Consider the following 12,170-nt stretch of genomic DNA (forward strand, 5'->3'; position numbering starts at 1 on the left):
TTTCCTGGTAAGAATTGATGACTTGTGGTACATTATGATTGTGATAACTTCTTCAGTGGGGAAAACACCGCCTTAGTGATGTCTTGCATTCCAGGAAGTGTGTGAAGGTAAAACCACCAGTGTTTTATTTCTTTCTCTCTCAAACTTGAAACATTTATTTAAAAAATTAAGTAGGAAGGGAGAATAGGTAAAAAAAAAAAAAAAAAAAAAATTGACTTTCTTCTTTTGTGCTAGCCCCACCTGAAATACAATGAAAATAAGTATAACTATTATTTCTAGCCAAATAGGATTGTATATCAGCACGTTTGCTACCACCAGAGCATTTCCCCTGCACGTGACATAAGTCTACCAGTGACAACATTTACAATAAAGGTACACAGGTGGATCTGTGCTCTGAACTCCAAGCTCCAGGGACCAGCAAGGCTTTACATGGCTTTCAGTCAGTCCTGGCTGGGGCACAATTCCTGGGCTTGGTAGGTCCCTCCTGGTGCTATTCCAGGCTCTTGGTGCTGGAAGGAGAAAAGGGAAGAACCCACTTACTGAAGAACAAGAACTCAGAAAAGATGATTTTGATTTCTCTTTTATAACTGATCCTTCTGTTTTCACTGGATTTGCTGTTGAATTCCTGGGTACAGTGTGTCAGTGGTACTGGACTGTAATCAGATGATGTGTGACACAATATGTTCTTTCTTTCTTTCTCTGAAGAGTGGAAATTTGCTTTGATCAGGGGGCCTTTGCTCCCCTGGCCTACATGGGACTCGTGGCAGTGGGCCAGGTGTTCATATTCAAACAGCTTTTCATGGCTGCTTTGATGCATATCAAAGATTCTCCTCACAAGCCATTATTTCATTAAAAATTCTAGAGGAGTGAGAGTAAAAAAACCTTTATTAAATGGCATGAACTTCGGCATCTGAACGTGATAAAATAATAATTTATGATATATTTTTAAGGATATGAGATTAAAATGCATATTCATTAAATGATTAATGAAAACCTTTGTGAGACTCTCTGCTACGAGTTGTGAGTAGCTGTTTAATCAAACTCTTTCTATGGAAAAATGCATTTCATTATAACATAATTAGCACATCTATTGTGTTTTTAATATAACTCGTGCTAAAGGGTGTTGGATCTGGAGTTTGCTCATGGCAATTAGCAGTGAAGGAATTTAACGCCTTTGCTTTATTCCAGGCTTTGTAAATTATAAGTGCTGTATCTGGGGAAAATTGATGTTTTTTTTTTTTTTTTTTTTTTTAAAAGTGCTAGAATAATCCTGGGAATTGTTGGGGTAGACAGTTGCAGTAAGAAGGAATGGTAAGAGACTGTGCTGCGTAGAGCTGCAGATTTAGGTGTCATTTATTTCCTGTCACTGAGGTGTGACAATCCTGGGCTGTGAGAAAGTTGGAGCTTTTTTGTACCCCAGGTACACTGGATGATCCCCGTGGGTCCCTCCCAGCTCAGCTGGTTCTGGGATTTGAGAGGAGTAATTTTCCAGTGGGAAAAAAGGGCAGGATCTCAGTGAGCACGGTGGTTCCAAATCACCCTGGTGCCTGGCTGCTGAAATCCCAGAGCTCTGCTGGGCCATGGAATTCTGCAGGCAGAGGGTTCACCCAGGCCAGGGGCACTGCTGAGGCTTTCCCCTTCCTTACCCTGGTCTCTGCACCAAAAGCTGTGCAGGGAGTGGGAGAAAACTGCTTTTACAGGAAGTCTTTCAGGTAATTTATGCCTAGGCTGGGTTCTCCTGGAGCACAGACACCGGTGTTTTTACGGCTGAGGTCAATGTGGCACAAAGCCTGATGTTGTCTCTGTGTGAAACTTATTACTGCACAGAAAATACAAACTCGAGATTCACTTTTATGTAGTACAAAAAAAACCAAAACGAAAAAACCAGTACAGGAATATAAAAAGGAACTTTACATCTTTATACAAGGGAACTGCATACGGTGTTCCTAAAAACAACTTTAAAAAACACGATTACAGGTAATACTTAAAAACAAGAATTACAGGTAATACTGTCTGGGTGATGCCTATCAAAAGTACTTTAGTTACTGCACTACATAATTTATCAACTAACTTTACCTGCTGATACTCAATACCTTAATTACTGACAAAAAATAATTAAACTGTATTAGTATTTAGCATTCTTTATAATGCACCAACATGTGGAACCCCAATGGCATGTACTGTTGGTTGGATTAGGCAAGAGAGAATGAACACATGAAAACTAAAACCAAGGCTGTCATCCCAAAATGTGCTTCTTTTTTTTAGTGAAGGATGGAATCCAAAACTGATTTGACTGGTGGACAGAATTTTACTCAGTTTTCTTTTAGTTCATGTTTGAAAATTTGAGTGATTGCATCACTGATGTGACTGTACATCAGTGTCCAGGCAAGTATTGTGTTGGATAACTTTTTCCAGTAGTTTTCCTGTTTAGGAGTAATATGAGACCATATTATAGTGCATTCCTATTTCCTGCCAAGAAAGAATTATGGGTGAAGGGAGTGTAAATTAAAGATGACATGAATAAGGGAAAAGCAAAGTTGTGAGGTTCCACTATACTGGTTTAGGAAAAAAAAAAGCAAACCCTAGTGTTATTTGGTTAGCTAACAGATTTAAATAATTAAATCAACAAAAGTAATACCTACAGCTCCAGCACAGATGCTGCACAGGGGCAGTATCTGGGGATAGGGCTCTGTTCCTGCTGATGGCAACAGGAAGCTGTGTTGCTGCAAGCCAGGGACAGGCCATTGTCCTAAGAGACCCGTTTTTTCCAAAAAATGTATTTGCCTGGGGAGCTTTTCCCCTGGGAACTTTCATTCTGGCCATTCTGTGGCTCTTCATCAGGTGAGACACCAAACACACAGGGACACGGCAGCTGCAGCTCCAAAACCTTCCTCTCACCTGTGGTTCTTTATGCAGACAAGAGTGTGGGTGTGTAGCATTCAGGTTGAGGAGTCTACAGTGCTTTCCTAGGAGGAAAACACTCGTTTTACAGTACCTGCTTAGAAAAAAATCACAACAGATTCACAGTAATGAGGCCCTTCGTTTGTTTGTCCCTGAAAAAAATACAATTGCATTAATAACATTGAATAAAAACCCTATTCAGCCTCTTTGGAAATATAGAGAGACCTGTGCTTCCACCTGGAGATGGAGAAGTACAGTACTGGAGTCTTAACATTCCCCTGATGTCCCTGTTTCCTGCCCTGCAGGATATGTTCCATGGAGTAACACTAAAATCCTATTTACAGAGCGAAAAACCAATTTTGCTGTTAGCTAGAGCAAATTCTAGCATGCCAGAAAGGTGCCTGAAATCACCATCAGGCTGTTAAAAATGACAGATGAAACCAGATTGTGTGTCTAAAAATCCTGCCTAATTTTATCTTGAATAACTCGTACATGTAATCGGAGACTATAAAACAAAAATAATTAATAGAATGGAAAGAAGGAGAAAACATGCCTCTTTTTGAAAATGATGGAATAATTTCTAATATTAGGTGATGGACCATATGTTCCTCCTCTCCTCTACTGGGTAAGCAGAAGGGTGGAATATCAATAAAGATGTTCCAGAAGGGGCAGGCAAAGCAGCCAGCTGGAGATACAGGGGGGTTAAAACATCCCTTAGCAAGGCCACTGAACCTCTCTCTCCCAGTGGATGGTGACCTTGGACACATGTTGGTGGAAACAGTACAGGAGGAGAGGAATGAAGGAGAAACAGGGGGGGGAAGAAAAACCCACTTGTTAAGAATTGTCTGCCTCGATGGGAGTCCTAGGAGACCTGGGCAGGCCCATGAGAAGCGATTTTGGGGACAGAACTGAATGTTAGCAAGGACAGCAGTGCTGGGGGAAGTTAATATACATGTTCTCTGTGTGTCTTTTTAACCCTACTGTTGTCAGGGTTTTTTTCTCATGTCTGTTGGAAATCCTAGAATGGCTTGAGGAAAGAGCTGCGAGTTCTCCTTTGGCCACTGACGGTCTCCTGATGTCTGCTTGTGGTGGGAGGGAGAAAACTCATGGCTAATTTGAACTTAATACACAAAATCTTCACTTGGCTCTGATCCATACAGCTCAGCCAGCATTTTAAACCTGGGTCCCCAGTCGTTGAGGAAGTCGTAGTCGATGTCTGAGTCCGAGGAGCCCGACTGCAGCGAGCTGAGCGACTCCGCGATGGACTCGGCCCCCTCGTAGCCGTAGATGTGCAGCGTGTCGTAGGGCAGCAGGTCCCTGTCGTTGTCAGCTTCGCTCTTCTTCTCCTCGATCATGCTCTCCATTTCTCCAGCACCAGAAGTGGCGTTTCCAGGAGGCTTTTGGACTTGTGCGTAGGGAGAGGGAGCTGCCTCAGCCTTCGCGCCGCTCTTGCGGACGGAGTTGAGCACGGACACGTCGTAGCTGGTGGTGTCCATCTCCCCACCGCCTTCCTCGTCATACCTGACCAGCTGCTCGTGGATCTCTGCCACGCTCCTCCCCAGGCCGCTCAGATCCTTCTTGTGCCTCTTCCTCAGAAGCAGCAGCATTGCAAGCACTGCGAAGAGAACTTAAATGAGCACGTGTAAATAAAGAAGCAAGGCAGCGAAATAAATTGCATTTAAGACATGTAACACAGTCTGAAGTGGTTGTTGTGTTTTTTTGTTTTTTTGGTTGTTTTTTTTTTTTTTTTTTTTTTTTTCCTGGAGTGTTTTTTTTCAGCAACTGTTTTTTAAAGGAATAGTTAAAAATACTGTTTTGTTGTAGGATTACAATGTTCTTGAAGAAGTTCAGTCTGGACAGGAATTGCACCCCTGACTCTCAAGCTGTAATCACAAGTACAAACATACATACATACAGGGTGTCACATGTTCATTGAATCACCTACTGCCTTGAGCTGGTAAATCTTTTAATGCCAAGCATCAAATGCCACTTGTGTGGTACTTGCAAAGGAGGCCAGTTTCAAGCAAGAAAAAGTGCTGTTCCTTCTCTGACAGATTTCAAATGCAGCAAATGAGCACTGCTCTGCTGGTTTGTTCCAGATAGATTTATATATGTATGTTCACTGGACTGTTTGAAGAGTTTCCAGACAAGTTCAGCCTTTGGAAACAGGAATCCAATTGTTATTGCCCTAGCAAAAATGTCCTATTTTACAGCTGCACGTGAGCCTGGCAGCAGTAAATCAAGTCTGTTATGCATATGTGCAATAACCTTTTCCAGTGACTCAGCCTGCCCAGTGGAGGGAACAGCTTTGCAGCTGAGCTGTGTAAAACACACCAAAGAGGAAGAAACACGTGAGATGAATCAAACAGTTACAGCATTTCTGGCTCTGTGGCCAGTTTATAGGCACAAAGCTTCTGTAGATCTCATTTGAGAAAGAACAAAACCCTTTAATGCAGAGAACATTACCCAGGTCAGAGCCTTACCAATGATGGTGAAGATGCAGATGAAAATGGCCACCAGTGCTTGTATGCTGACTCCCACTTGTTTGGCTCTTTCCTCGCAGAAAGTGAAGTTGCCTTTCTCGTTGCACTTGCAGACACTGATGACAAGAGTGTTTGTGCTGCTGAGCTCAGGAACACTGTTGTCTGAGATGATGACAGGCAGGTAGTGGATTTTGGCAAGTTCACGATTAAACTGTCCGTATTTGACAGTGATATTCGCTGTGTTATCTGCAAGAAGTAATGACATCTAATTAAGTGATAATCTCTGCCAGATCTTCCTTAAAGTTTCCCAGCCTGGTGGCACATCTTCCCCTGAGACAGAGCCAGCCTTCAGAGAAACCTGGCTGGCAACAAACAACTTTTTTTTTTTTTTTTCCCCCAGTATGTTAAGCCTTTAAAAAATAAATATTACTTAGCTCAGCCAGACCAGTCACAGGTCACTGCTGCAGTTTTTTCTCCCCTGAGCCGCAGTGTCCCACTTGGAGTAGCTGAGAAAGGCACTGCAGGGATACTGTACCGTAGTTCTCGATCAGGGAGAAGTTGCTGTCTTCTGTGGCCAGGGAGAACTTGAAGAACCCTCTGGGTGACAGTTCATCCTTGTCAGTAGCTGAAATCCTGACGATTACCTACAAAGATGGGAGAGGTCCCAGCTTTCATTATACATTTTCTCCAGTGATAAAACCGTGCAGAGCATTTGTGGAGCTGGGCTGTGTATCCTGTGTAACCCTTCAGTGACGGGCAGGACACAGATAGCTCATGATGCTCCTCTACAAGTTCTTTCAAGGCAAGTAATTTCTTTACAGGTCTCTAAAAAAGATCAGTTTTGCCTCTTCAGATTTGGTGTAATGAAAGCATAAAAAAAGCCTTATGCTCAAAGGCAGGTGGCTTGTTTAAATGCCTGAGGTATCTGTCTTCTCGAGTGTTCAACCCACTTTGGGGGTGTGACTGTCATCCTTGGAATGCCACTGAGGCTGCCACACCTGAATGACATGTTGGCTTTGAAAACCTCAACCTAGCATAGATTAGATGTGTAAAATAAAACCAAAAAGTGTGTGATTGTGTCCCTGAGATATTTTAAAAATTAAACCAAGGGTGAAATTAATCCCTTCTGTGTTATATCAGATTCCAGAAAGAGTCCAGACTGTGACAAAGTCTCTTAATGAAATGAATATTCCATGTATGGGCTGATGTCCTGGTTCTGGCCCAGGCTCTAAGGTTGTTCTATCCCATCACTGCCAGGGGCAGGGGGAAGGGACTCTCTCTGTGTCTCTTCTGAGAAGAAAGGACATTCCTTTTGGGCTGGGGGACAGTGTGGAGGGCAGAGGGTCTGTCCACCATTGTTTTTCATTTTCCCGGGCCTGGTGAGCATTTTGCACGTAAATCACCCTCTCTCTGTATACTTTTGCAGTTAATATTGCTGCTGTTACTGTTTGTTTTCTTATCTCATTGCTGCTTCTAATAAATTGTTCTGATCTCAGTCTTTGCCTTTTGGGCTTCCAACTGGAGGGAAATGAATGCCAGTGGGAGCACCAGACTGGGGAGTACCATTTCTAAACCACGACACAAAGGCTCTCAATTAAACAAACATTACATGTATGGGCTGAATGCTTGTGTCTGAGGCTGAACATGTAAATCCAAAATACTGACATAACACATTTGCCAAATACTAACACTACTGTACATGCAGAAACGTGCCCTCTGCTGACCACTACAATGATGTCACGTGCAGCAATGTTTCTCTTACTATTTTAAAATGGTTTCCTTCTCAGTGTCACACATGAATATTTATGTGATAGGACTGAACTGCTGCTTTTTGCTCTGCAAACTTGACTGTCCTTCATGGCTCAGCTGCTAATGCACCTACAGACTGGAGAGCCTGGAGGGAGAGGAGCAGCACAGCCCGTGTGTGTGAGCAGATAAAAGTCAATGTTCTGACAGTGTGATGTCCTGAAGAGGTTTTCCCGTCCACTGATGTTTTGGGAATGGCTGAAAAGATCAGGTGTTTCGGTGTAAAAACTGAGACCAACTTTTATTAGCAGACATCTTTCACTTGGGCTTACAAGCAGTAATTCAGGTTTTGGGGAAAACTCTCCCATCTCACCTTTCCTGGTGCAGCATTTTCACACACTCTGGGTTCCTCAGGATAAACAAGTTCTGGAGCATTATCATTTTCATCACCAACTATTACATGAACCTGGGCATGTGATTCTCTGTCAGAAAGACGACCTAAAATGACAACAACAGTGCAGGTCTCAGATGCCTGCAATCCCAAGGCCGGCTAAACCCCCCCTTTCCACCCTTTGTGCCCCCCTCTGTGCCTCCTGCAGGAAAACTATGGAGCTCCATCTTTAATTTAAACTTTTCCCTTGACATTTAGATATTTTCCCTACAAAACTTTCCCAGTGGGCTAAACCATCAAGGATCTTTGAGGAGTAAAATGACCCTTTTGAAGTTCATGGCTTCCTGATTCTTCACACTGTGTGGCTATGGGAAGATTTGGAAGGTTATTGTGCAAACCCTGCAGCATCCATGTCATTTGTAGCTTAGTGGGAACAGGCTGGCAGGTTGTGGCTTTCCTTTTTGATAAGCCACAGCTCTGCTGGAAAGGTGTCCACTGATTTCTTCCAAACAGGGAAGTGGATGGCACTTACCATCTTCAAGGATTTCCTGAGCTGCCACAGTGATGTTGTACGAGGCGCTGAATTCTCTGTCCAGGGGCTTGGGAAGTTGAATAATTCCAGTATCAGACACCCTGATATAGTCTCCATTAGGACTCGCTCTTCGTCGACTAAATCTGTTTTTGTTTAAAATGAGATGTGTCAATTCCAGGGGATAATGCTATGTTTCACTTCATTTCTTTTAGTGGAAGGTCAGAGAGTTCTGGTGTGACAAATTACATTAATATCTTGACCAGGCAGGCTGAGAATATTTCCCTAAAACTATGCAAACTGTGAGAGGGAAATACATCTGCTGAAAGAATTTCCATATTATTGTACTTTGCTATTTTCTTCTCCAACCACGTGCCTGGGAGCGTTCATACAGTAAAAAATATAACACTTTTGGGAAGATATCCAGGATTATGCATTTTGCCCTAAATGCGCAAGTGTTTCATCAGTAAATTCGTGTGGTAATTAAATGGATAAGAGTAATTTATGTTCAGTTTTTGGTTACCATATATATTCATGGCTGAAGTGCTGGAAAAATTAAATTGTGGGGGTTTTTTTTGATTTTGTTTGGCACTCACATTCTGAGAAATGGGGCCAAAGTCTCAGTTTTTTGTCAAATTCTTGGCATCCTAAAGAATTCTCCACTTTAAAGCAGAATTACTGAAGCTGGTGTTGTCCTACCTGATTTTCCGTTTAGCTGCGTCGGGGTCGTGTGCCCAAACTGAACCAAGTGTTCTTACTTCTGGATCATTTTCCATTACTTTAAATTCATATGGCAGTTTAGTGAAGACAGGAGGCTCATCCACATCAGTGACTTCAATGGTGACTGTTGAAATGCTCCTCGAGCCACCAGATTTGAAATACCGGAGATCAACGGTGGGATCTGTTGCTTCAATGTCAAACCTGTATTCTGATACTTTTTCAAAGTCCAGGGGCTGAAAAAAAAAGACACATACAGAAATTTTTCCCTTGGAAGTGTCAAAGCAAATGTTGCATTATCTATGTGTGCAAATTCAAGCCCCAAGACTAACTCATGTTTGGAAATATTACCAAATTGCACCTTGGTTGGACTTATGGGAGAGCATTTCCCACCTGAGCTCCTCTGTCATAGCGTGGCTCCAACAGCCTCTGGTTTGGAACAGACTCATCCTCTGTTCCAAGCTCATCAAGGATTTCTTGGTTTCAATACTTTTCTTTCTATAATCCTGCAACAACCAAACCTGGTTAAACTCCTTTGCCCCAAGGGCTGGGGACCAGGTTGTCTCTTGGCAAGGCTTTCTGTTCTGAAGGCATTCCTGGCAGACTGCAGAGCTGCACTGACTGACAGCTGGGGCAGCTAGTGATAAATGACATCCTCTTCCCTGTTCTTCCCATTGCCTGAGGTTATAAAAGGAGTCACACAGTGGGAGGAAGGCTACGAGCTGGGGCAGCTATGGCTCATTTCAGAGTCTGGGTCCCTTTGTGCTACTGCCTGAGATTCTGAAAGCACTCTGAGATACACAGGAATTAATCGTGGTGACTCTTGTTTTCCTTCATTATGGTTCATTCTTTGGGTTTTTTTTTAAATTCTCAAACCCACTTGATTTGTACCAAGGGACCTTCCTACATTATGCAAAGCGCTGCCAAACCAGACTTCGTTGATTTCATTGACTTGTCATTAAAAAGGAGAGGAGGGAGGACTATAAATCACCTCAGATTGACAGGAGTGTGTTTTTCACTTCCAAATATCTCTCTGTAACTGTTAAGACTAGAAATGTTGTTAAGAAGAAGAGAAAATTTGCAGGAAAAATTACCAAGTACTTCAAGATTGACAGTGAAGTCCTCAGCTCACAGTAGGTATAAGCAGCTTTCCTTCACCTAATGCAGCCCTTCCTCTGGTCTTCCCAGGACCTGAGGAATCTGCCCAGAGGAGGAGCAGGAGACCCCACACGCCTGGACCTTCTTAATGAGTTGTAAGAAATTAATGGGGAAGGGAAGGGAGCTGTGGCTCAGACTGGAGCCAATGCCAAAGTGTAAAGAGGGCTTTTAGAAGTGGTCAGGTGGACTTGTTCACATTTTCTGCTTTGGTTTCACTTAGGCTGCAGAAGGGAAGGATTCTTTGACTTGGTCAGGTTGTCCAACTCTTAAAATCACTGATTCTTTGAAGCACCCAACTGTGAGAGGAGCCCAAGGTGTGTCACCTGAATATCTGAGTTAGTCCCCATTGCACTCTGCAGCAAGTATACATTTTTTCAGGAGTGGAGATTAAAATGGACTAGAAATCACCAGCTCTTCTTCTCACAATGCTTACAGAGCAGGTGATCAGGATCAATGTATTTCATGGTGACTTCCATGCATTTCCACTTTTCCTGCTGCTAATGCTAAACCAAATCAAACACTCCAGTGAAAAAAACCACAGTAATCATCTTTGTTACTGGGAAAATTACCTTTTTTGGCCTAATGATTCCTTCATTTGTGTATGGATTTGCTACAATTTCAAAGGTGTCCCTGTAATCTCCTCGGACAAAACTGTATTTTGTGTTTCTATGTTGTGGTTCATCGATATCTTCTACTTTGACTCTGCCAACTTCTCCTCCTACTGAAATGTTTTCAGGCACTTTAAAGTGGAATGATGCTGTTAAAAGAAAAAACAAACACATAAAGAGTGTATTTATGGAAGTTAAAACTTAGTTAAATTAATGCTTAGCTTATAGATGTACAGAAAACTATTTCATTGAGAATTCAGCATTTATACCTCTAAGACAGTACTTTGATGTATTTTTTTATAAGAGGATAAATAACACCCCAAACTGTCAAGGTCTTGTCCAAAGTGATTTTTGTTTTCTGCTCTAGGGGTGCAACTTGGGACGAAATACAAAAGACCTTCAGAATATGCAAGATTCTTTTGGCCATTTTAAAAATAAGTTACACTGTGCTGATCCATGACCTAAGTTCATTTCAGTTGTGTCAAAGCCTGGTTTCCAGGTGCCCCAGAGCCTGCGTTCCACTCACAGTGTTTGAACACCGGGAAGTTGTCATTGATGTCAGATAAAGTGATGACGACTGTGGCTGTGCTGGAATCCCCAGAAGTCCCTGGAGCATCTTTTGCTTTAACAACAATTTCATATGTTGATTGAGTCTCTCTGTCTAAATCAGGCCTTGTGGTAAAAATCACACCTGTGAAAAGATAACATTGAATATGGTTAGATTTTGCATGTCTATCTCCTCTTAACTTTGGTAACAAGTTTTTATCTTATGCCACACATTCAGCTCTAAGTAGCATTTTTACAGTGGTATTTTTCTAAGGTTAGAAACATTAAAAATCTTTCTGTGTGATGGAATATTAGGAGATTCTGTACAACATTTAAACTGACTTTTTCTGCTTAGAGCAGTCTGACAGTGTCTAAACTTGGTCACTGCAGCCTCTGGAATCTCTCTGAGCATCTCTTTACCTGCACAGTTTGGTCTATAAGACTAATGTGGTTACAAGAGATACTGGCAGTAGTTTTTAAAACTGGGAAAGATTTAACCAGGAAAGTTTAGGAGAGTGAATGATTATTGAATGCTGCTTCAAAATTTATGTATTTCCTTTTCCTATTTGGTCAAAGGAATGGTATCTCTGCTGGTCTGAAAACATTAACTCATCTTAGCTCCTGGTCAGTCTTTTCATCAGTGGGGAAAAACATGACCTTTTATCTTCTCAGTTCATTAAAGGCACCTGGTATCCTGAATTAATTAGCTAATTCCCAGATGCAGGTGGTGACTCTGTGTGGGTGTGAATGAAAAATCTTTCTTAATCATAGTTAAAATCATATTGTTTCATTATTATCCCTCTTTTCCAGAATGAAGAAGGCATAAAATTGTGTTTTCTTCACAGGGTGGGGTAAGGACAGGGTGTAAGGACATGTGTGTATCTCACTTACCAGAGTCATCAATGGTGAAATATTCATCTCCTTTAATGACTTGGTAACTCACCGTGGCGTGACCTGACACTGTTGGGTCATCAGCATCTACAGCTGTCACTTTGGTGACTGAGGTTCCTAGAAAAGGATTTTCAAACAGCATATTTAGCATGAACTCTGCATTTTATCCAGAGACATGAAGGGAAATGACTGACAGAAGA

General features: G+C 42.1%; 1 protein-coding gene across 5 annotated transcripts in view; it reads right to left on the bottom strand.

Annotated features, from left to right (window-relative positions):
* Window positions 1–1,765: 1,765 nt before the first annotated feature.
* Window positions 1,766–12,170, bottom strand: part of CDH5 (cadherin 5) — a 28,920-nt gene continuing 18,515 nt past the window's right edge. For 4 of the 5 annotated variants that reach the window (XM_027907970.1, XM_027907972.1, XM_027907971.1 and 1 more), the window contains 9 exons: window positions 11,971–12,087; window positions 11,060–11,224; window positions 10,495–10,682; window positions 8,750–9,003; window positions 8,054–8,196; window positions 7,504–7,628; window positions 5,920–6,028; window positions 5,385–5,630; window positions 1,766–4,528 (listed from right to left, as the gene is read on the bottom strand). In XM_027907970.1, the coding sequence (XP_027763771.1) occupies window positions 4,023–4,528; window positions 5,385–5,630; window positions 5,920–6,028; window positions 7,504–7,628; window positions 8,054–8,196; window positions 8,750–9,003; window positions 10,495–10,682; window positions 11,060–11,224; window positions 11,971–12,087 (1,853 nt within the window). In that variant the 3' untranslated portion in view covers window positions 1,766–4,022. The remainder of the gene's footprint in view (window positions 4,529–5,384; window positions 5,631–5,919; window positions 6,029–7,503; window positions 7,629–8,053; window positions 8,197–8,749; window positions 9,004–10,494; window positions 10,683–11,059; window positions 11,225–11,970; window positions 12,088–12,170) is intronic. The other variant, XM_027907974.1, reaches the window with a different exon arrangement.

Source organism: Empidonax traillii, unplaced genomic scaffold (genome assembly GCF_003031625.1).
Source record: "Empidonax traillii isolate 1590-97213 ecotype Southwest subspecies unplaced genomic scaffold, ASM303162v1 scaffold1589:size187462, whole genome shotgun sequence".
Taxonomy (NCBI): Eukaryota; Metazoa; Chordata; class Aves; order Passeriformes; family Tyrannidae; genus Empidonax; species Empidonax traillii.